This window comes from Vigna unguiculata, chromosome 3 (assembly GCF_004118075.2).
Source record: "Vigna unguiculata cultivar IT97K-499-35 chromosome 3, ASM411807v1, whole genome shotgun sequence".
Taxonomy (NCBI): Eukaryota; Viridiplantae; Streptophyta; class Magnoliopsida; order Fabales; family Fabaceae; genus Vigna; species Vigna unguiculata.
Genome location: NC_040281.1, coordinates 51,781,972 through 51,807,211, shown reverse-complemented (window position 1 = coordinate 51,807,211; position 25,240 = coordinate 51,781,972). Strand labels below are relative to the sequence as shown.

Here is a 25,240-nt window from a genome sequence, read left to right as displayed (position 1 = left end):
TTAGATTACCTATAGATACCTATTTGAAATATTCACTTAATACTTGTAACATATTGTATTCTCAAATACATACGAACATATTGTAACGTCCCATTTAATTATTAGACGAAATTAAAGGAAGCGTCACGCGATAAAAGTATAGTAGCGTAGTCTTGGGGTCCTCAACACAACCCCTACAACTTAGGCACACCACAATGTCAACATAAACCATATACGATCCTAACAAAGAGTGTAGAGTAAGAAAGCATAAAACGATACAGGGGCCGTAGCCCTAAATAAATAGTGAATAGAACAACTCCAGCCCAGATGGCTAAGCAGGAGACTCGCATTCCCTTGTTGACCACGAGAACCTCGCCCATCTGCTCCATTAATCAAATTGATGATCATCGCAAGAAGAACAACCACATACAACACAACCATGCAACAAAACGGGTAAGCTAGAGCCAACACATATTCATCAAACAGTCAAATACATTATCATCATCCCATATCCATATAATAACCAAGCATGTCATGACTCTTCATTCAATACACTATGACTCGACTCGACTCATCCGGATACGTATAACTGAGTCGGATTCAGCGGATGCTTGCACTTGTGGTGGATACCTCTACTCGACCCTGAGTTGCTCGATCCTGAGCTATGTAATACAAGTGTTATGATGAATCAAATTTCCCTCACCACAAGGTTAGCCCTTACTGGATTTAAGGCCTCCTGCTACTCTCACCACAGGAGTCAATCCGCTCTAGGTGAGACTAACTGGCTCCTCAGAGTGTCAGGATGCAACCTTACCTTGAATCCTTACCTAGTTATACAGATTAGGCACCACCATGGACACCCACTAACAGGGGCCATGGAATTACGTCCCGACCACTGAAGCGTAGCCCCGGAGGTCTCACCTAGAGACCCCAAGGAATTACACGCTGACACGGACCAACACTCATAAAAAACAGTAGAAGAACATCAAAATCGTGTTTACAATTCCATACCCATTCATGAGATTTATTCCTCATACGCATCACATTTTGAATCCATACATCTGATCATCACCACTCCATGAGTCTAGGGTCTCCTCTCATGTCAATACCATGTTCCTTTAGTTCCAAACCACTCATTCATTTCATATGCCAAGATCATACCCAACCTGTCATACACAATTCACGAATCATGCCAAGCATACATAACATCCCATTATATACATATTTCTCATTATACCATTCATTTCCAAACCAATACTAACCATCCAGGAACAACCAAACATCCAAACAACACAATGCCTCGCCCAGCCCCTCGCTCACGGCTGAAGGGTCTCACTCAAGCGAGACGTGCTCGCTCAGGCGAGTCCCTCTTCGCCTAGGCGAGGGCTCAAAAAGGGGGCAGGAGCATGCACGGGATCTCGCTTAGGCGAGATCCCTCTCGCCTGGGCGAGTTGCCTGTTCGCTCTCAAAATGAAAGAGCTGGTCGTCTGGGCGACCTTGGGCGAAAAAGGCTTTGGCGAGCCTCCGCCAGACTCGCTTAGGCGAGTCCGACTCGCCTGGGCGAGATTACCAGGTCTCGCCCTGGATTCACCTGCAGCAGATACGATTTTTGATCCAAACAACCATATAGGGTATTCCACGCACCAAACACAATAATTTCACCATACAGCATCAAGCAAACTCAAGAATAGACCAGAAATCAACTTAAACCCGAAACCCTAACTTCCCGTACCTGGAAATGGGTCCGTACAGGTCTTTCGGCACAGAACAAGGAGCACGACAGCTCTAGAACCCGATTCGCACTGGAACAGTGGATGAAATGAGTCATAAAAGAGTCTCCACTGTTACTGTGAAAGCTATACGAAACAGAGGCGGTAAGGGTTAAAGGTACTTACGTGAGCAGAACAATGGCCAAGACGGAACGCGAATCGGAAGAACGTCGGAACCCTAGCAGAAGTGAAAGGCGGCTGCGGCTCTAAGACAAGAACAATAGTTTTTCTGAAAATGCGAAGAAGTGAAATGTTTAGGGTAGTGACTTTATTTGTTGGGCCGACCTTAGGCCCACTTACAAGGACAACTCACTAACTTTAGGGCAGAAATAAAAAAGAAACCTTACATAGATAGAAGATTGAACAAAATAGATAGAAGATTCAACAAAATATATTGAAGTATTCCACGTACACCAAATCAAATATATCATAAAAATAAATTGAAGATTCAACCAAATATAAATTTAATTATCATTCATAAATCATTTTGCACAATTACATCAGCGCCCGAGTTAGTATGCACATTGATTGGTAGAAGATTTTGTTTATCAATAATTTTTTTTTCATATATATATATATATATATATATATATATATATATATATATTCAATTTAATAACTAAAAGAATACTTTTCCGTTATATTTTTAAAATCCAGGATAATGAAACCATAATAATTCAACAAAGTTTCATAATTAAATCTCTCTAAACCTTTTAATTAAAAAAAAATAACTTTTTACAAGTATGTTGTTAGCAATTATTGTAAAATTATACCTTTCAAAATAAAAAATTCTAAAATTCTAAAATTTAAAACTAATAGGAATATATATCTTTTATTATCAAGTATATTAATTAGATATTCACTTATTTATCGTGAAAGTGGCTGTCCATTATAATGCTATATTGAATGTATTTATTCGACCATTATAAAAACTAGTAATTATATTAGTTGGAAACTATTCGTTGAGTTGTGGTAATGTCATTGAATATAATAACCACTTAAATTAGTTAATTTTATAAATATATCTAAAAGAAAATTGAAATGTTTGAGACCATTAATTATAGAACTTGAAGTAATGTTGTTTTTTTATGGATTTACCATATATTCATGAAAAATTTTGAATAAATATTTTTAATATTTTTATTTTTGAAAATAGATCATAGATCAACATTATTTTTAAATAAATTTTAACATATGTTTTATCTAATTTATTGAAATCTGAATTAAAAATTATCTGATTTATTAATTTTCTTTATATATCTCTTATTCATTGTTTTTTTTTGTCTTATCACATAACAAAAAAAGAAATCTGAGTTGCCACCTTCTGAGTAGGTCAATTATCTCACTTATTTTTTCTTCTTATTTTTTAAGACTTTGGACATTCACCAATTATACAGGAAGTTTCGAACACATTTTATTTACATTACTAATGTTTTTGTTTCCTTTAAGAAAGAAAGATGAATAAAAGAAAATCAGTAGATAATTGTTTAATTTGTTAGGAGAATGAAAAACAATAGAAGAAAGGAAGGAAATATTCAGGAGGACACACCAACGACATAAATAAAGTTTATAATATTTCTTTTTCTCGAATTGGAGAGAACCACCTCATCTTTGATACCGATAGATTTTATATCTATTTTATCAAAATATTATTTTGGAACATTGATTTTTCAAAAAATAAAAATAAAAAAGACAAGAAAAATTTAACACATTTAAAAATGTAATTTATATTGCACCTGGTGTATCATGCGTAGGTAGCGTAAGCAAAGAGAAGTTGCAAACATTCTCGCATTCATATTGCAATAACACTGGAGTAAAAGAACCTTCTAACAACACGTCGTAAGCAAAGAGAAGTTGCAAACATTGCTGCATTCATATTGCAATAACGCTGGAGTAAAAGAACCTTCTAACAACACGTCGTTCAGATTTCTGAGCAATAAACTGTCCCTATTATGAGTTTAACATCGAGTAACATTAATCACTTGAAAATTATTTAAGTTTTGAAACTCTTCCACCTAATGAACTAATATTCTAAATTTGATTTTTCACTCAAGTTTAATTCAATTAGCCAAGTTAGTTCATTTTCTTGCATTGGTATTAACAATTTGTTTTCACTGTGCTTTTAATAATTTTTTTCCCACGTGTTAATTGAAAATTACAATATCATTTTCAGCTCAGAAAATGTTAGATGAAGCAAACAATCTATTAACTTTCTGTTTTTATGGTTTCTGTTTTTTTCCATTGTTTCCTGCAACAGCTCTTATATATAGATCTTCTTTTGCAACAAGATGAAACATACAGCTGAAGAGTGTTACTCTAAACACGGTTTTCCACCCTGGTTCAAACATAAGACTGAGCATGCTACTAACAATTTCTCTGTTGCCAGTTAATTTAACAATGCAGAAGGAAACACAGATGAAGGAACTCAGAATAATGATGCTATCACAAAAGGCAAAGAGAACATTACGGACAACATTCAAATTACTCGAGAACAGATGCAACGGATATGGAGAATCATGCAAGAGTCAAAGAATGACTCAAAACATAAAGCCAACAATCTCATCGGTGAGTGCAATGCAGATTCATCTAAAAAAGGTAAACAAAATCAAAATCTTTAAAATCTTTGAATTCTTGATACTGGAGCAACGGACCGTGTCACTTACAACACTGATTTCTTTACCAGTTATTACAAAATAAGACCTGTCTCAATCCAATCGCCGAATGGTTTGAAAGTTGTGGCAAATTATTCTGGAACAGTTCAATTTTCTAAACACCTTTACATCGACAATGTTCTCTATATACCTGAGTTTAATTTTCAACATAATTTCTGTTCAACGCATAATACAAACTTTAAACTGCAATCTAATTTTCTTGCATGAGTTTTGTCAGATTCAGGATGCTCATTCCCAGAAGATGATTGGCAAAGCTGAATTGCTTAAAGGCTTGTACTACCTAGAGGGGTTTGAACATCTTATAAACACTGTTTAACTCTGATAAAAACAGTTCTTGTAATAATGTTTTTGACATCTGGCATTATAGGCTTGAACACCATCTGATAATGTTTCACAGCACATTAGAAATATGTTTTCCTTGCTAAACAGCGGAAATTACGTTTCACCCAGAGTAATAATGTGTCTAAACAAGTTCTTGATTAGATACATATTGATATATGAGGACCCATAAATATATCTTCCATGCACGGACGTAGGTTCTTTCTCACCATAGTTGATGACTTTAGTACTTGGGCTTTTCTTATGAAAAGTAATATCTTACCTGATTATGTAGGTTTTGAAACTCTTTCACCTAATGAACTAATATTTTAAATTTGACTTTTCTCTTAAGTTTAAGTTATTTTGCCAAGATAGTTCATTTTCTTGCATTGGTAGGAGTTTAACAATTTGTTTCCATTGTGCTTTTAATAATTTATTTTCCAGCCTTCGTTAAGCATGTAAAAGACGTGTTAATTGAAAATTACAAAATCAATTTCAGCACAGAAAATGTTAGATGAAGCAAGCAATCACTGAACAAAGAAATGAGCAGTTTGGTTTGGTGGCTTTATGTTACTTTCACCTTCTAATCCGTGGCCCGAAACTGTTCCTTCTAAAGTCATCAGAGTGAATACTTGAACAAGCAAGAAAACCTTCATCCTCTATCCTTGAAAATTTGATACCAAACAATGTAAATCTCTTAAATGTTGGTATCTTTAACCTTATTACCTCTGATGATTAAGATTAACATGCAGATCAAGTGCACTTTTTTCAGGGTAGAGGTGTATTAGTCTAAAACATGAAGAGGGAGCGGTTGTTACAGGTTTTGTTTGTGTAATGGCTGCCAGTAACCTTGCAGACACTGCTATAACTATTTTAGACAATTTGACAAATGCATATGATACAGAAAGTGCCTCCATAATGGCTGGTGGGAGACCCTGGGCCTATGAAACTTAGGAAAAAGTCCTTAAAATGGATCATGAAAAGTTGTGACTCGATATGTTAATCCAATGCCTCAACCCAAACCAACTTTTCCGTCTAAAAATTAATTTCTTTAGATAGCACCAATTTGACAGCATTAATTTTCTAAGCTAAAAGTGACAGTGATGGAAGAAAAAAAACGAGTAGAAAGTTCAATCCATGCAATCTAACTTGTTTACAATGACAAGGATTAACCATATCTCTTGATTCAAGTTAGTTTATAAAATGTAAAAATAAAAAGTTATAAATTCTCTAAGCTAAACTCCTAAACAAACTCAACAAAGATTGTCTTTTTATGTTCTAATAATTACAAAGTGTCTCCTTTCATTATTGGTCCTCACATAACTTCGCTTGCCAACAAACAAGTTTTAAAACTGTGAAACACATGGCATGATTGCACACTGAATTGCCAAACCAATCACAACCACAACTTAAAACATTCAGTTTGCTAACAAACAAACAAGCCAAAAATAATGCATCTAGAACAAACAATCACTTCTGTTCTAATAAAAGTTTCTTAAATTTGCAAGACCTGAGTAAAAGCATTAATGTTGAGCCATTGTTCCCTTTAGCACGTTGTCTGTTTATAAGGTCAGACTTGGTTATGGTCTTATACTTAAAAGGTGAAGTGTTTGCATGTTACGTCTTGCGTCTTACCTTTCGTCCACGATCTTCCTATTTTCATCTATAAATCCCATCATAACATAACTGACACAGCGCAACTGAGTCAATCTGTTTTCCATAGGCATGATCGTGTGAAAAATCTCACACAATCCTATTATTTACAGACACAACACAAGTCTATGTTTCATGACAGTTAAACAATATGAACATATATCACACATCAGACAGACCTGTACAAGAAGCAGGCAAGCAACACCTTCACAAGTCCCAAACCATTCTTCCATACTCCTTCCATCAATACGCGGAAACACCAACCGATTCACAGCCTGATTGGGGAGCATCGATGTCCACCCAGACCTCGTTTTTGCGATTCACAATTCGGATGGGAGTGTTGTACTGCGCGATCGAGTAACCACGGCGAGTCTTGGACTGCGCCCAGGGAGAGCGACTGAGGCTGGTGGCGAGCTTTTCCGCCTCCTTGACAATCCTCTCATCATTGGCGAATCCAGAGAACTTTCTAACCGCAACGCAGTGGGTGGTGAACTCATAGGGCCTGATATTGAGTTCTGGAAGCGGCAGTGGTGGGTTTCCTTGGAACTTAACGGGTAAGTATAAACTAACGTAGTAGCCTTGGGACTGAAGAGGACCGGCTCCGGGGACGGTGGTGGTCAAGACGGGAACGGTCATTGGGATTCGCGAGAAATTGAGGTTGGCGCCTTCTGTAAACTGGAACAACCTGGGAGATAGTAAAATGGGGTTAGTTGGTTGGTTAGTTAGTTAGGTATTGTGAGGGGAAAGAAGAATTACCTGTGAAAACCGTCCCACGTGGCTTTCTCGAAGGAAATGTCGAGAGCGGGAGCAGACATCCAAACGGAGGTTCCATAGAGTCTGATCTCGAAATCGGACTGCGAGTGCACCACAGTGTACGGTGGGGACTCCGGCGCACTGCTAACCATAGCCAAACATGTCGCGATCGCTGTTATGGTTAGTAGTGTTATTCCCTTCTTCATTCTCCTTTCCTTTTCCCTTCTTTACTCTTGCTATTTCCTTCCTCTTCTGTCATTTTATGAAGGCTTTTAGCCGTTGACTTTTGTAACAATTGTTTTATTCTGATTCTGATTGTGATTTTTAGTGATTATATACCTAATTGAAGATTTCAATATATCAGTTTCCTTTTGTAACGTAACCTACCACATCTGCATCAATGAGAGTTGCTTGTCTTCAGCGCCACAGTTTGGGTAAGAGAGGGTGAAAAACTAGGCAAGTAAAAGACAAGTAACAGCTACACAGCTTGTTATTGAAAAATAGTCTATTTTGTTACATATAGATTTTCTAATGATAGTTGAAATGAAACAGTGAAATATATAATAGAGTTATGTACTAAAATTAATGTGTTATGATTTTAAATACAATCTAGTAAGATAGAAGAATGATTTGTATTCAGAAAAAACAGTTACAAAAGGAGTCTCTTTGTCAATTGTTATACACGATAGAATTTTATATAATAAAATTATTGAAAGCTGTAGCTAATGGTGGAACATTCCTCACGTACGGCAAGAAATTACCTCAGCATCTTGTCTTTGAAGAAGCAGATCATAAAACAGTTGAATGGACCACTTTCCTCAAAGAAAAGAACCTCAAACTCAAAGCGTTATGTCAAGATTGTTTTCCTAGGAAACAGTAGTGAGTATTGTCAAGATTTCCTCCCTTTATTTTTGCTCTCATTGTCAAGAGCTCCTTTATCTGTCGTTTTCATTATAGGGTCAGTTCTTTGAGCGATGAACTCATTTTCATTGAGGCCAGATATTGATATTAAGGTAATTTCTCTTCTTAATCCTTGCTATTGTATGCTTTGGAAAATTTTATATCCAAGATTATTTAAATGCATCGCTAATATCGTTGTTTATAATATCGGATCAGTAAAGCATAAGTGTAATTTTCTTTAAGTGAGATAATTTTCTTAATTGGCAAATTTAGAAGTTTTCAAGTAATTCGTCTTAAAAATCTATTCTTTATTTAAAGGAAAATGGAAAAATAGAGAGACTTTTAACCCCTATTCGAACTAAATTATATGTATTTCCCATCTCTTCTATTTCTAGCACAATATTATACTAAACTATTATCCAATTGTATGACCGCTAACGTCGAATATTCAGAAGAATTGAGATGACCAAAAAAAAATTAATATGCTGTGTTGCTATTTCAAGTTTTTAACGAAATAAATGCTGTGCTGCTATTGTCATCCACATGTTGGTCCTTCTAAATCCCAAGATAAACGCGCTTACTAAGTAAGAGTGTGTTTGCAAAGTTTGCTGCAATTTTTTATTCCATCCAACTTTCAGTCTCTGAAGTTTGGTGGCAAAGTTTCTTCTGTAAAATATTCCTTCCTAACAGTCTCTGCGGAGCAAAATCTCACCTGTAAATAAAAGGGGGAGAGGGAGCAAAAGAAAGAATTACAAGAGAATGAAGATGGAGCAGCACAACGAGTTGATATCTAACGCCAAATAGTGCTGAAATTAATCATTATGGTTTGTTCAACTTAAAAATATGAGCCAACAATCTTACATCCCATATCACGTAAGCCCCATTACATTTCAGCTAGTTGACTTAATCACAACCTAAAGTCAATTACATGATCGTCATCCCAAAGAAATGAGGGAACTCGTGGATGGGAAACATTGTGCTATGAACAGCAGCAACAAACATCCCTAGGTTGGGATACCTATGTGCAAGGAAGATTCCTCAAATCTGGCCTAGATATTTAGTGCTGTGGTGTCAATCCGCTATGTTTGTTATTACATTCCTCTATTTCCTGTTACGCATTTGCTATTGCATTCCTTTACTTTTTGTTATGCTTTTGGTTATTTTCCCTTATATATAACCTGCCGTAATGAATTACGACGAATGAACAGAAAGTATTATTCATCTCTTTCCTCTCATTATTCTTGGGAGGCAATGTCCCTGGCCTCTAATTCAGCAACTCTATCCAATCACCTGTCACTTTGTCACTACACCCCTGGCGAAAATCACAGGGAACTGCCTGAGCCTAATGGGAAGGGTCTAAGACATGAGCCCTCAACCTCAGATTCAGAAGGTGAAATGCATGGTCAGCTACAACCACTACAGCTACTCTTCAGCAGGCAACTGCCTCCTATTTCTGTGATGTTAGATCAAATTACAATGAGCAACACTAATTTTTTTCTTATCTTAGAGCCCAATAAACCGGTTCAAATTCCAAAGAAATTCACAAATATGAGTAAGGTCCACCGCAAACCCTATTGGTCCAAGCCCACAGTTTCCATCAGATAACTCACTTTTCCCCCTCAAATTTTGAGCTTCAACACATAGGGTCAGGTTATATACTACGGGGTAACCCTTCAGAAAGCTCAAGGCATCTCAAGCACTCAACCCTTAAACATAAAGGGAAAAACAACTCTTTTCATATTAAAAACAGGCATTTAAGACAAGAAACACTTACCAGGGAAGTATATGATTTTAACAAGGGTTTGGCTAGCTGCCAAATTGGCTTAAAAACAAAAGGTGCATCCACAAATAGTACTTGATCCAATCTCTTCGGATAGTAATAATAAAATACATCAAACTGCAAAAAATAAAGAAATATATTAGCTGTTGTGCTGCTGGTTGCACAACTTCTTTCTAGTGACGCACTACAGTTCAAACCACATTAGGTGATAATGATACAGACTTCTTAACTGAATTATGTTTGGCAGATAGTAAAAAATATTACCAAGAAAGTCAAGAATTTAAGATCAGCATTTTCTGTTCTGAAGCCTCTGAGATCAACTATTCCAAGAATTTTTTCTTTCCCAGTTGGAAGCTTACTCAATGCCTTCTCAATTAAGAAAACACACAGCCTCTCATCGTCTGCAGGGTCCACTGCCTGTGACATAATTATTTGTCCATATTGTCACAAACAGTTATCCATAAACTGACGTATATCTGAGGCTGCCGGTTATATCTGAGGTATATCCATAAATTAAGAAATGAAAGTACAGTATGTAATATGTAATGCAGAAAGTGAGAAAATTGACAAAAGTTGACCTCAGTTATGCCAAGTGACATCAAGTTGCATATACTTACAACCAGAAATTTGTACCAAAATTAGGCAATCACATTAATTCCCCAAATTTAACACCTATGATACAGAATAGAAGTGTCAATTGCAAGTGATGAGGTGCTAGAAGCAGGAAGAGTGTGTTTGTTTTACTCATTTCCCTCATTCCAATGAATTTCCACCATCAGTCCCTGTCTCTATGGCCATGATGTTCTAAACTAAATAGGTATTCAAACCCAAATCAGAGTATCAACGTCAAACTCTTAATTATTATCCTCAGAAAATTGAAAAACATATCCTTCAGTGCAAAGCAAATTTTCGCTGCATGCCAGTATTGACATGTTCTCGAATCAGTTTCATTTCACGGAATATAAAAATAACAAGGAATATAAAGCAATAAAGCACAATAAAACACTAACAACTACCACTTCTACTCTTACCATAGGAATATGCTTTGATCCAACCACCACAAGCACAGGTCTATCATTAATATCTAGAAAGTCGTGTACGTATCCTTTTCCAGTTTCAGCAGCATCTTTAACAGTTTCATCGGTCAATTTGGACACCTCAAAATCTTGACGCCATTTCTTATAGAGTAGAAAGCAAAGCAACAAGATGAGTAGTAGGCAGAAATTTGAATGAAAATTAATCCCATTAATACGAACAATATTAGTTAAGATATATCGAAAAATGGATCTAATTGACATGTTCGAGGTGACCCTTTGACTTGGATTTCACCCTGGAGGGTGTTGACCATGGATTGCTTATTGACGCAGTAGATTCCTTGATGACCTGAAAGAATGAGCGTCTTTTACAGGTATACACCCATCGCCATGGCGTGTCAACCTGACTGGAGTGTTAACCGAACTCAAAGACCTTGGAACTCAATTGCTCAATGTTAGAGTATATAGAATTATATTCTGCAATTCTGTTTTGACTCAGATTCTGTATTTGTTATACGGTTATAACCACTGTGACAGCTCAGCCCTAGAGAATATATTCCTTTCTGTTAGATGTTCCCTATATATAAAGGCCAACATTCTGGTCTATGAATAACAAGAAGATCTTTCATAAATTCTCTGTTGGTTTTCTTTTCTCTGTTGTTTTTCTTTCTATGTTACAGTAGATTTAATTCTAATATGGTATCCAGAGCGTGAAGCCTAATTTATGGGCACCGGTCCTGAGCTCACGACTCCTCTTTCTCCAATGGCATCTTCGTTGTCGACTCCGGTCATCTTCTCGTATGTCATATCTGAGAAGTTATCCGACACTAACTTTTTACTTTGGAAACAACAAGTCGAGCCTGTGATTAAAGCCCATCGTCTTCATCGCTATCTCGTCAACCCGTCCATTCCCTTGCAATTTCTCTCTCTCTTGTTGATCATGAATTAGGGATTGAAAATCCAGAATATACAACTTGGGAGACCCAAGATCAGCTCTTACTTTCATGGTTGCAGTCTTCCTTATCTGCTCCGTTCTTAGCGCGTATGCTTGGTTGTAATCATGCGTTTCAAGTTTGGGATAAAATTCATACCCATTTCCACTCTTAGACAAAGGCTCGGGCACGACAGCTGCGTACAGAACTCCGCACTATCAAGAAAGGTGATCGCTCTATTAGTGAATTTCTTCTCTGTATCAAGGCTCTCGTTCACTCTCTTAATTCGATTGGTGATCCTGTTTCTGAGTCCAAACAGTTAGATATTCTCCTTGAAGGCCTTCCCGTTGAGTATGAAGCATTTCTTTCTCTTATGCATAGCAAACCTGAACTGTTCTCGTTTGCCGAGATCGAGTCACTGTTGGTTGCTCAGGAAGCACGCCTTGAGTGATTCAAACATGATAATGAAAGTGTTTCTCTCAATCTCACTCAGGCAAATTCACAAACAGCTTCAACCCCCACTGTTCAATTACTCACATGCGCTCGCCGTCTCATCTTCGCTTTCCCCATCCGCCCTCTACACGAGGAGGTTATTATCAGCGCGGCAGATCCGGTCGTGGTCACAGGGGTGGGCGCTCTGGTCGTGGCAACGTTCAATGACAAGTTTGCACCAAGTATGGCCACACCGCTTCAGTTTGTTATTTTCACTTTGACCCCAACTATGTGGCTCCGTCATATACTTTTGCTTCTGCACCGCCTCAACAACACTTTTATTCCTCCTATTCACCTCACTTTCAAGGCACTCAGTTTCCAGGAGCCTCTTTCTCGCCACGTTCTCATCCACCACAGGCGTCTTCTCTTCATCCTATGCCATATGTTCCACCTCATGCATATGTTACTCATGCCCCACCTCCACCGCCTCCACCTCCTACATATGCCCCACCTGTCCCAGTTCCTACCCAGTAGTCTCAGAATTGGTTCGTTGACTCTGGCGCGTCACATCATATAACCCTTGATGCCACAAATATTATTGACCCTATGCCTTCTTCCCGGGATGATCATGTCTTCCTTGGTAACGGACAAGGTTTGCCCATTCATCTCTCAGGTTCTGCAACATTTTCTTCTTCTCATAATCCACACATCTCTTTGCAGCTTAAGCATTTGTTACATGTTCCTGCCCTTAATAAAAACCTTGTCAGTGTTAGTCGGTTTGCCAAAGATAATAACGTGTATTTCGAATTTCACTCCTCTGTTTGTTTTGTCAAGTCTCAGGTTGATCATTCCATCTTGCTTCGTGGGTACCTTGGTCGTGATGGTCTGTATCAGTTTCCTCTGCCTCCGTTGCGTTCTCATTGTCAGCCTTCTCTTCATGCTCCATCTGTTTCTGTTACACACAAATCACCCTCTGTTTCCACTGTACCCACACACAAGTTCACTATGTTTTCCCTTTGGCATAATAGGCTAGGTCATCCATCTGTTACAGTTTTACAAAATGTTCTTAAATGCTATAATCTTTCTCCATTAAATAAAATTCCTTCAGATTTCTGTGTAGCATGCTGTATGGGAAAGTCCCACCAACTTCCTTCTCACTCCTCTTTAAATTCTTATACTAAGCCGTTACAACTTGTTTTTTGTGATTTGTGGGGTCCCTCGCACATTAAATCTTCCATGGGGTATAACTATTATGTTTCATTTGTTGATGCATACAGCAGATACACTTGGATCTATTTTCTAAAGCACAAATCTGAAACCCTCCATGTTTTCAAACAATTTAAAGTTTCTGCTGAACTTCAATTGAATCACAAAATTACAGAAATTCAAACAGATTGGGGTGGTGAATTTAGACCTTTCACTCATTATCTCACATCCCTTGGTATTCACCATTGTCTTATATGTCCTCATACTCACCATCAAAATGGTGTAGTCGAACGCAAACATCGTCACATTGTGGACATGGGTCTTACTCTTCTATCTCAAGCTTCTCTTCCTCTGTCTTTTTGGGACCATGCTTTCCACACTGCCGTTTATATCATCAATCGTCTTCCCTCATCTGCTGCTCCTTATCATGTCCCATATTTCACTCTTTTCCACAAAGAAATTGACTATCCTTTCTTCAAAATCTTTGGTTGCGCTTGTTTTCCACACACACGTCCTTACCATACCAACAAATTACAGTTTAGGTCCAGAGCCTGTACCTTTTTAGGATATTCCCCTTGTCACAAAGGGTACAAATTACTCGATACTAATGGCAAAATTTTTATGTCTAAGGATGTTGTTTTTGATGAACATACTTTTCCCTTTGCCACTCAAGTCCAGCCTCCTTTGTTAGCCCCTTCATCCTCTCAGATTCTTCCTCTTGGCATCATTCCTTCTATGATTGTCACTCCCACTCAGCATGCTACTCTTGACACACCTCTTGTTTTGTCTCCTCCTGTGTCTTCCTCCTCCCAATCCCATTCATTAGACCCACCTGTTGTTCCTCCTTTTCCTGTGTCAACTTCTTCTCCTGAGTCTCACTCCTTGCCTCCTGTTTTGCCTTTACCATCTCAACCCACTCATCCTATGCAAACCCGTTCAAAATCTGGCATTGTTAAACCCCGTAGGTTTCCCACCTTACTTCTTACTGTTGCAGAACCTTCCACTGTTAAGCAAGCTTTGTCTTCTCCTCCTTGGCGTGAGGCTATGCAATGTGAATATGACGCGTTAATGGCCAATCAGACCTGGTCCCTTACTGCTCTCTTCCTTCTGGCCGCACTGCTATTGGTTGCAAATGGGTGTTTTGCATCAAAGAAAACCCAGATGGTTCTATCCAAAAGTATAAAGCCCGTCTTGTTGCTAAAGGGTTTCATCAAAGGTTAAGCTGTGACTATTCTGAAACTTTCTCTCCAGTTGTTAAGTCGGTTACTGTTCGGTTGATTCTTACACTTGCTCTCACCAATCGCTGGTCTGTGCAACAAATTGATATCAATAATTCCTTTCTAAATGGCATTTTACAGGAAAATGTCTACATGACTCAACCTCCTGGTTTTGAGTCTCCTGATTCCTCTCTTGTCTGCAAACTTCATTGTTCCATCTATGGCTTAAAACAAGCCCCACACACTTGGTATGACAGACTTACCTCTACCTTGGTCAGTTTTGGATTTGTTCACAGCAAGTGTGATCCCTCTCTGTTAGTTCTCACTACTGCTTCTGATTGTGTTTATGTGCTTATCTATGTTGACGACATAATTTTCACTGGGTCTTCTGCTGTGTTGCTGCAATCTATAATATCCAAACTGCATGTTGTTTTTGCTCTTAAACAACTTGGTGATCTTGAGTATTTTTTGGGTATTGAGGTAAAACATCTTCCTGATGGCTCTCTTCTTCTCTGTCAAACCAAATACATTCATGATCTCCTTGTCAAAGCTGGCATGACAAAAGCTAAAGGCATTTCCACTCCTCTTCAAGGTGGCCTCAAACTTTCCAAGTATGGCTCTGACTACTTTGATGATCCTGCTCTCTATAGATCCATTGTGGGTGCTTTGCAATATATCACTATAACCAGACCTGAGATTTGCTTTAGTGTCAATAGAGTTTGCCAATTCATGTCTCAACCTTTATCTGATCACTGGAAAGCTGTCAAACGCATCCTGCGCTATTTAAAGGGTACTCTTTCTTATGGGTTACATCTTCAACCTGCTCCTAGTTCTACCCAGTATACTCTCACTGCTTTCTGTGACGTTGATTGGGCCTCGGATATTGATGACAGAAGGTCCACTTCAGGTGCTTGTATTTATTTTGGTAAAAATCTGGTTTCTTGGTGGTCTAAGAAACAAACTTTGGTTGCTCGGTCCAGTGCAGAGGCCAAATATCGCAGCCTTGCTATCACTGCTTCTGAGCTCTTATGGTTGCAATCTCTTCTTAAAGAGTTAAAAATTGCGTGTGCCACACTGGTCATCTATTGTGATAATCAAAGTACTGTCGCTTTGAGCCATAATCCAGTTCTACATTCTCGCACAAAGCACATGGAATTAGACATCTTCTTTGTTCGAGAAAAGGTTTTGGATCGCTCTTTAATTGTCTCCCACATTCCTGCTATTGATCAAGTTGCTGACATCCTCACCAAATCCCTCTCTCAAGCTCGGTTCTGTATCTTACGTCACAAACTCAATGTTATTGATTCCTTTCAATAACCTTGTGTTTGAGGGGGAATGTTAGAGTATATAGAATTATATTCTGCAATTCTGTTTTGACTCAGATTCTGTATTTGTTATACGGTTATAACCACTGTGGCAGCTCAGCCCTAGAGAATATATTCCTTTCTGTTAGATGTTCCCTATATATAAAGGCCAACATTCTGGTCTATGAATAACAAGAAGATCTTTCATAAATTCTCTGCTGGTTTTCTTTTCTCTGTCTTTCTTTCTATGTTACAGAAGATTTAATTCTAATACTCAAAGCACACCATGGTCAAAAGGCATCAGAGCAAAACCCAAGTTTAAATTCCACATTGAACACGTCAACAAGGCTCATTTTCGAACAGATCAAATTACACGTGCAGGTAGAAAATAAAATTTGTCAAATTCGCTTATTCCCCAGTTCTCAAACAATGGGGGTGATTTGTTATGAATAAAATTGGACATTACAATCACGAGAAGAAGGATACAATGGTTTTAGTCAACTTGGAAATAGCATCTTCAACAGAAAACTTGCGATCTTTGAGAAACCACAGTATCATATCTTCGTCATCCCTTCCATTTCTTCCAACAGGAAGGCTGTGGTGTTCTTTTTCGAGCTTTTCCTTCACTGAAAGAACTAACTGCATTTTTTTTTTAAATTAAGAGTAATGAACATGACGAGGATATGCGCCAAACTAAAATTATGCATTTGAATTTGACCGAGTATTTAACTGTTATTGTGCACTTAAAGAGAAAAAAAAGTGTGAAATGCTGAATGGAAGATTGAGAAAGAAGTGGTTACCTTGCGCGTGTCCAGTTGCGGTTGCGAGTGAAGGTTACTGCATCGAACAGGGAAATTGGTCCTAAGGGAAAAGTTTGAAAGAGAAAGAGGAGCAGCGACAGTTGGGTACAGAGTTCGCATGTCTATCAATTCCCTGCTGTTCCTTACTCTCACGTTAATGGTGGGTGGAGCTTTAAGGTTGCTCCACCGCCATACCACACCCTCTATACTTTTCATATATTATCAATAAATTTTTTCTTTTATTTATTTTTATATTTAACAAAATAACTCTTAATTATAATTATTTTCTTCACACACACATAAATGATTAATTTCTAGTTTTAAATATTTACTTTTTAATATCTCTTATATACGACAAATTTTTATATAATTGATTTATTCAACTTTTATTTTTTAATATATCACACATCAAACAAATAAGAAATTAAAATTAAAATATATTTTAAAATTTCATTTTTTATAACATTAATTTAATTGTAATATTTAATAATTTTGCAATTGCTATTTTAATATATACAATTTTTTTTATCAATTTTATCCTTAACCAATATATTTTATCGTATTATTTTATTTTTAAGTTTTGTAAATATTTTTAAAATTAATTAACTATGTTTAATAAAAAAAGATATGATAAAATTACAAAAAAAATATCTTATAACTACTTTTTATACGAATATTTTTAAAATAAATATTTTTATTTTAATAATTATAATAAATTTCATCTTTTATTTTTTATTGTGAAAAAAATGAATACATATATTTCTTACAAGGTCAGAAAATATCTTAGGTATCCCTCACCTATATAAAAAAAAACATGGAATAAAACTAAAATCACACAACTTGTATTGGTAAAGAAGAGATGAATAACGTTTGCAAATTTTATGGAACAATTTTAATTTTGTAAATAATATTTAGTTGATATTAAGCATAGAGAAAACTATAAACATCTCAAAAGTAAATTTGTTGTAATGTAAAAGTATATATATTATTGTCTATTTTTGTATTTTTATAAAGTCTACTTAACAATTTATATATTGTTCATCATCTTTGTTATTAAAAAACCAACTATTACATTTTTCTGCATTATCTATTAAATACTTTATTTAATTTCTTAATTTTAATTAACTCAATTTTAATATATTATTTAAAATAATTATATACAATATATTTTGTTAAAAATATATATAAATAATTTAAATAAATTTTTATCATAAAATTAATTAGAAATTTATTTAGTTTTATAAAAAAAATTATATTAAATTTAATTATATTTTTAAATTTTTAAAATCTCGTGCCCGTGCATTGCACGGGTAAAAGTACTAGTATATATATATATATATATATATTTCTTGTAGTCAATCATTCATTTAAGGCTATAACCAGATCAGGTAACAGCTTCACCATGGAAAAAAGGTAGCATATTTTTAAACACGCATCCTCCATTTTCTACCCTAAGAAACAGGTTAAAAGTACATTCAAAACAGTATAATTAATGTTCTTGAACTTTATATTTGTACTTCAAATAAAAATTGATTCCTTTTCAACTTTGCGTTCAAATGGAACCATTTTTCTATGTATCTGGTTTTGATGTTCAAGTTTGTCAGTCAATTGAGTCCCCTGCTATTATTACACATCCCATAGTTATTTTTATGTACCACCACCATTTTCTTTTCATATTGTCAACGTTTGATATTCATTCACAATCAACTTTACAGCTGGAAGTACAGCAATGACTGAGGTTCAGCCATTTCCTGTTTGCCTGAATGCACAAAGCAGAAGCATTAAACTCCTCCTCTGGCAAGCTTTCTTGATAATCAGGAAGCGTGCCAAGGTGGAAACTTCGAGAGAAAAGGTGGAGGAACAGAAGACGAAACATGAAAAGTCAGGTTAGTGTAGAATGGAAATGACGTTGGAACTGGAACTGAGTAACCTGCAAATGGACATCTGCATGTTCTTCGAGGATGGTGGGTCATGCTGGTTTTTGTGTCAGTATACAACAAAGCAATATTTTCTGAAGAGGAGAATGTTTTAGGAGAAAATTACCGTAAGAAAATTGACCTCAAACAATATAGATATTCATTCTTGCCTATATTTATAGATCACATTTACATCAGTAATATCATGGATCATGACATTGCCACCTTATACTCCTGCATACCACACTGGAGGCAGAAGCTCCAAACTGCGCAAACCCATTTGTAACATAGTAACATTATGAATCTGTGTAGTCAACTGAATATAATCAGATTGGTTTTTGTTAGTCTAGTTTAAGTAATTAACTCAAACCAATTTCTTAAAAGATTTTAAACCAACCCAACCAAGGCCGTAGCAGAATTAGACCATAATTTATGCATAGCATCTTTGGTGTTAAGAAGATTCATAAAGTGAGATTAATTTATTGTGATAAACAGAAACAAAGTGAGATTCATAAGGTCGATCAAGTTGAGAATCATTTCTCAAGGAGGTGATCTAGTTTTGCAGGTCCCAATCTGAATTATGTTTTGAGAATATGCGACACGAATGACAAGATTTCTCTAGGATGATGTTTTTCTGAATGTTTTCAAAGAGCGACATGAGAGACTGGTTTTTTACAGCTTGAGTCACAGCAATTATGTCTCTCGTATATTGTCCTAGTTTGTGAAAGCTTATTCTTTGTTAAATTCAATGTTAATGATAGGATTGGAGGAAGAAAATAATAAAAGGTCCAAATTTCAAGTAGCCGTAGGAACACAAATTTGCCCTCAATGAGTATAATATGTTGCCTCGTAAGATCAGGGTTCAGGGGTTAATTCAATTCTCCATGAGGCACAAACTCCTTTCCCCAGATATGTAAATAAGTGTGACCAGGGAAACTTCACTAACTAGGAAAATTGGAATCAAATGCAACAAGCAATTAAGTAGATATGGTAATAAAAATAAATACTAAATCAAACAAGAAGCATTACAATAAAAGAGAGACATTAATAGCATGCTCTTTTCAACACACATATGTTCATGGGAGTGTGACCTACCAAATAAAGCGAGGGACCTACATCATTTAATGATGAGATGCCTGTGCATTTTTCTAAATAAAACAAAGCGTTTAGAAAAGACTGGTAACAGCATTCCTTCACAAAATATCATGTATTTATAATGTCTTCAACTACAGTCAACATATTACAAAGTGTCAAGTTTCTTCGTTTTTCTCTCTTCCATATAACATTGCTCTAAAGTTAACTCTAACTAGTCAGTTCATGCAGGGGTGGGGTTTGTCTTTGGTAATGTATATGATGGTAGTGAACAGGAACATGTATGCACCTCATAATTCTTAGGTGGGTTTATGTCCTGTACTCATAGCATATCTTATGTTATCAATGCTCCTGTTTTAATAAAAAATTCTCTTTGCCTATGAGAAAAACTTTAACTGTCAGTCTAGAGGCCAAAGGAGTTAGCAGCGGTGAAAGCTCTCTTTCATTATCTCAGTCCCTGGATCCACCAGGTGACCCATAAAAATCAAGAAAAAAAGAGGAATGGGCAAAAGAAATATCAACTAAAGGAATTTAGAATGTTTATAGCAACTATATTTATACTACAATTATATTATACTTATTTCTTCTATTTTGATGTTCAAGCAATAATTTATACAAGGTAAGTCATTAATATCAAATGTTAAGATAGTACAAGCACTGAATCATAGACAAATATTCATATTGGAACATATTTTTGACTTCTGAAGCCATGTTCTTAATTTTAGAATTCCCTAAATATGACTTGGATGGCTTTTAGGTTTCATAAAATACTTTCAGGTTACATCAGTTGAAAATGTAACTTCGAATACATGACAATCCCTCAACAATTTTTCATTAATATTGTGCAATTGGTACCAAAACATTGGGGACAAAGTTGGTTTCCTCCTATTAAAGTGTCAGTTTTAAAATTGAGTAAGTCAAAGTAAATAAACATTGATTTCTAAAACTTCCAATGTCATGTCATTCTTCAAAAATGAACAATGCCGAAATATTATTAGTTAGATCGACGTCTTACAGGAGTATAAGATGGCAAAGATGAGCCAGGAGCAGAATCCCTTCTACTTGGCATTGGTAGCTTAATTTGACTACAATAAACAATCAATGAAAGTAATACGAGTACAGCAAATAGAACAGTAGGAGAAGACGTGACCTTGACATTCTTTAAAGTTGAAATGATAACATGAGCTTTGTAGCTTGTACTGTTTAACCACAAAAATTTCCCTTCAATCAATGCAGCTCCTAAAGTCCACGAAATGTCACCTGGGCCAAATACCATTTCAACATCACCAAGACAGAGACCATAATCAATCAATGATGCCATATAAGCCACCTGGAAACAAAATTGTCCAGCATAATTTGGATTATCAGAAACACTGCTCAAACCAGACCATAAATTTGAACATATTTGTTTGCCTGACTCCCAAACCATTGTTAAGTTGGTTCTTGGGCTCAAATCTAGCTTACTGTAGACAAAAAAGAAACCAGACAATGCATGAAACTTGGCTGGTTGTGCAACAGCTGTTAAATTAAGTATACCAGTGCCTGCAAGGTACGTAATGAAACACAGTAAGTTCGTAGCAGCACATAATAGAAACAAAACTTTTAACCACCCCTTCTTCCATGTTATCAGGGAGCTAGGGCTGTGCAATGTCAACACTTACATAGAGAAAAGGTGGACTGTATGCCAACCTTAGTCATCAAAAGTGAAATAGTTTCACACAATCAACAAGTGAATTTTTTGGTATGATCATAGAGGGGATGCGATAATGTTTCCTTATTGTTTGATCTACTTTTCATTTTTATGAATTTACAAAGTAGCGTTTTGGAGAACCGGTGAGAGGTTGAGAAAATGAAAGTAACTACATATATCCACCGGGCACAAACCAAACCAACTGCTAAAAATTTGCCATGCTGAAATTATTATAATTTTCAATTAACATGTATATTCTACAGACTTCGAGAAGACCAACAGAAAAATTTATAAAAATTGTAAGGCGTGAATTAATAAAATAAGAAAACTACAATGCAAACAAATGATTATACCCTTACCAGTACCAGAAAATGAACTAGCTTGGCAATTTTTGCTAACTGTCAGATGTGACACTTTAGAACTCGAGTTCATGGCGGCACCAATAGCTAGTTCTTTGCATTGCTCCCAATTAGGTTCTCCAGTAAGACGTAAAGAATAAAGCTCACTTGCCTGGTGTTGACTGTGATTTTTCTCATAAATGGAAGCCAATCCAGAGCAAGAATGGCATGTATAGTTTTGTACATAAGTTGATACCAGACAAGGATGTCTGAGCTCAGAGATACTGGCAGTTCTTTCCACACTTTGATTGTTTCTGAGCATAAGAACTGTCCTATCAAACGCTTTATTTAGGCCAAATGCAGGCAATGAATATGCCATAATCCGATGCTCCATTGATCCGAGCCTTGATTTCATCACATGCACATCATCACCAGCAACATCTATCTCTGCCACAATCTGCAATGACGAGCCTCCAATATCAACAAGTCCCAAAGTGGGAGACTTGGGATAGTTATAATCAAAAGTGCCCATTTTATAGTTCAAAGCCACCCAGCCATAATAAGCTTCCTCCTTCCCACTCAAAACCCTTATCCAGCTCTTGCTCATCATAAAGCTATGACCTTTCACAACAGCCTCAATATCTCCCAATACCCTATCAGCGTCCTCCTTGGGTAGCCCCCTCAACCCAGCAGTAGCCAAGACAAAAGCAGGAGTGTTGCCGCGCATTTCTCGCGGCACCACTTGCTCCGCCCACACAATCAAGGGTTCCAAAGCCTGTCTCACTCCTAAAGAATCATTAACAAAGTTGTGTAACCCGGGTTGAGTTTGCATACAGTGATATTGACAAGAACCTTTCCAAAGTGAACTCTTCCTGGTTGTGTTATCAGGATAGGAGTGCAGCAACACTGGCAAGTTCCCTTTGCTCGTTCCCTTCACCCCTACCATCCACTCATACACATTCACCCGTGTCCCAGTGCTTCCACAATCCACGACCACAGTGTAAGACGACGACGCATTGAGTTTTCCGGTTTCTGACTCGAGATAAAAACCCAGAAACAATAGCAGCATGACCAAAATGACTAAACCGAATTTTATAAGCAATTTGTGATTGGCGATTCGTTTGTATTTGGAAGGGGATTTGGGGACTTCCATTAGAAAAATGATGTAATAATCATATAGGAAAACCCCTTTTAATCGAGTTCCAAAATCGGGTTGAGGAAAACGCGTACTTGGTTGAGATGAGATCTACTTCACTAGTTGTAGCTACTACTGAGTGCATAATAGAAGATGAATTTACCAGAGCTATGGCTGTAGAGTTGCTGTAGTTTGATCCGAAATTATCTGATGGAATTTGGAAACTCATAAACTACTCCTGAAGTGGCTATGATCACGATACTCCGCAACTTTCAAATCTTTTTTGCTTTGAGATTGGATTGGTTCGTGTCGTGACTCAATCATGGGAAGGTATTGGTTTCTAACGAGATCTTTTTACTGTTAAAATAACGAAATTCTAAACCATAAATCACATCTTTAACAAGATCTCATATTACCGAAAAGCGAACATACATGTATTTATAATTTTATAGTCTACGGAAAAAACTAATAATTTTTACACATACAAACACAATAAAACTTACCCCGCCCTTCTTCCTGTTTTTGGAGAAAACCACTGTTTTGTTATTTTTAATGAAGAAAATGTATTTCTCATGACAATTAAATTTTTTTAAAAATAACTTCTATTATTATACTCTTATGATGTATTTTTGAAAGGATTTATTAATGACATAAAATATACATGGATTTATTATTTCAAAATAATTGGCATAGGTTATTATACATAATAATATAGAAACTATAGTAACATGTACAATCGACTATTAAAATAATTTATGAGAATATTACTGATTGACATTTTTTTATTAGTCTCCATTATATATTTAATTGTTGCTTTCTTTTTTCTTAAAAGAAGTTACTGCTCAATCATTTAAACACATTTCAGATCATTTATATATATTTGTATTTCTCTACATTCAACTAGATGTTAAAATTGGTTTTAAAACGTGAATAAACCTGGTTTACCGCAAGTTTGAGTCCAATTATGATAAAGAAAAATTCAGTTTTTTTTTTTTATAAATGGGTTGAACTTAGTCAGTTTCACTTAATCCACATGTTAAACAGTTCGAGTCGGGTTGACCAACTTAATTCACTAACATTTTTTATAATTTTTTTATAATTATTTAGTACTTCTAATTATATAGGTTCACAATTTCATATTTTAAAATTCTAGGATATTACTCAATAATATTTGAATAATTTGAATGTTTAATTAATTTGTTTGTTATATACGTTGATACTTTGATCTTTAACTATTATCTTTATAATAATATTTCAAGAATTAGTTGAACACTCTGGGTCCACTATTATAACAAATAAATTAAATCAATTTACTCTCATCATAATACAATAAATATATAAAATAAGTTGAAAAAGTCAACCCACTAACCCGTGATAGGTTGAGTCGGATTGTAAAATTTTTAGCTCACTAAAAAAGTGAATCGGGTTAAGCTGGTCCTTTTTAAACTCAATCCATAATGAATCAACCGGTGTGAGTCTGATTGGCTCACCTTGAAACCCCTACATTCAACCTTAACCCTTTTTACATTGTCTACATTTTCCATCTTTAGCCAATTGTCTATACTGTGCAAATTATATATTTGTTAATCTTAATCGTTTTCTTTAAAGGATTTAGTTAGTAATTGGTTTACAAGTGATGATGAACTTCATGTTTGGATGTGATCATGATTTTATATTTAAGTTAATGTGAAATCAAATATAGACATTTTTTTTACAATCGTTTTATTGGATTATTATTTGTTTATTAGAAAGTTGGAAGTGATACTTGGGATGGGTAATATGTAAATTTTATATGTTTTTATATTTGTTTAGGGTTTATATAATTCAATTTCATAATATACAAGATTTTATATCATTGAATACTTAAAAATTGAGATTCAAATAATCCCATGTAAAAAAGTAAAACAGTAACTAAAAATATTAAAAACAATACAATATGTGTTCTAAAAATTGTTTGATTTAATGAAAATATGTCTTTTCTAATATGTCATATATCATTTAAACGAAAACTAAACAAAAGAAAAAAAAAAAATATTATCAAGACTGTGACAAGAGTAAGGGTATCTTTGGCATGATCTTTGTGATTATTGCACAAGTTAAATAACAGCAGAAAGAAAATGAAAAATTGTGTGACACAAAAAAGTTTTTCAAATAAAAAAAAATTAAGGATAAATATTAAAAGAATGAGACAAGTATAACGGTCAATATAAGAACTTCGACAAATAAATATACACCATTAAAATTGCATACACCAACTTGACATTATTTATTTAATCAAAACATTGCACCAATTTAATTAAAGTGTTGTGATCTTGAAAAA

The 25,240-nt window shown here is 35.7% G+C and overlaps 2 protein-coding genes and 1 long non-coding RNA gene across 3 annotated transcripts; all 3 read right to left on the bottom strand.

The window, feature by feature from the left end:
* Window positions 1-1,054: 1,054 nt before the first annotated feature.
* On the bottom strand, window positions 1,055-1,972 carry LOC114176610. Its single transcript, XR_003603030.1, has 3 exons — window positions 1,875-1,972; window positions 1,712-1,781; window positions 1,055-1,145 (listed from the first exon to the last, which is right to left on the bottom strand). It is a non-coding gene; the product is annotated as an uncharacterized LOC114176610 (long non-coding RNA).
* Window positions 1,973-6,394: 4,422 nt separating this feature from the next.
* Window positions 6,395-7,475, bottom strand: LOC114177884 (heme-binding protein 2-like). Its single transcript, XM_028063473.1, has 2 exons — window positions 7,148-7,475; window positions 6,395-7,076 (listed from the first exon to the last, which is right to left on the bottom strand). The coding sequence occupies exons 1-2, from the start codon at window positions 7,348-7,350 to the stop codon at window positions 6,635-6,637; spliced, it is 645 nt and encodes a 214-aa protein (XP_027919274.1). The 5' UTR covers window positions 7,351-7,475; the 3' UTR covers window positions 6,395-6,634.
* A 921-nt stretch (window positions 7,476-8,396) lies between these two features.
* On the bottom strand, window positions 8,397-23,325 carry LOC114175521 (probable apyrase 7). The gene is made up of 8 exons (XM_028060277.1): window positions 21,807-23,325; window positions 20,763-21,299; window positions 16,750-16,952; window positions 16,436-16,588; window positions 10,856-11,002; window positions 10,089-10,241; window positions 9,819-9,941; window positions 8,397-8,756 (listed from the first exon to the last, which is right to left on the bottom strand). Exons 1-8 carry the CDS (start codon window positions 22,936-22,938, stop codon window positions 8,679-8,681), a joined length of 2,526 nt encoding a protein of 841 aa, XP_027916078.1. The 5' UTR covers window positions 22,939-23,325; the 3' UTR covers window positions 8,397-8,678.
* Between the last annotated feature and the right edge of the window lie 1,915 nt (window positions 23,326-25,240).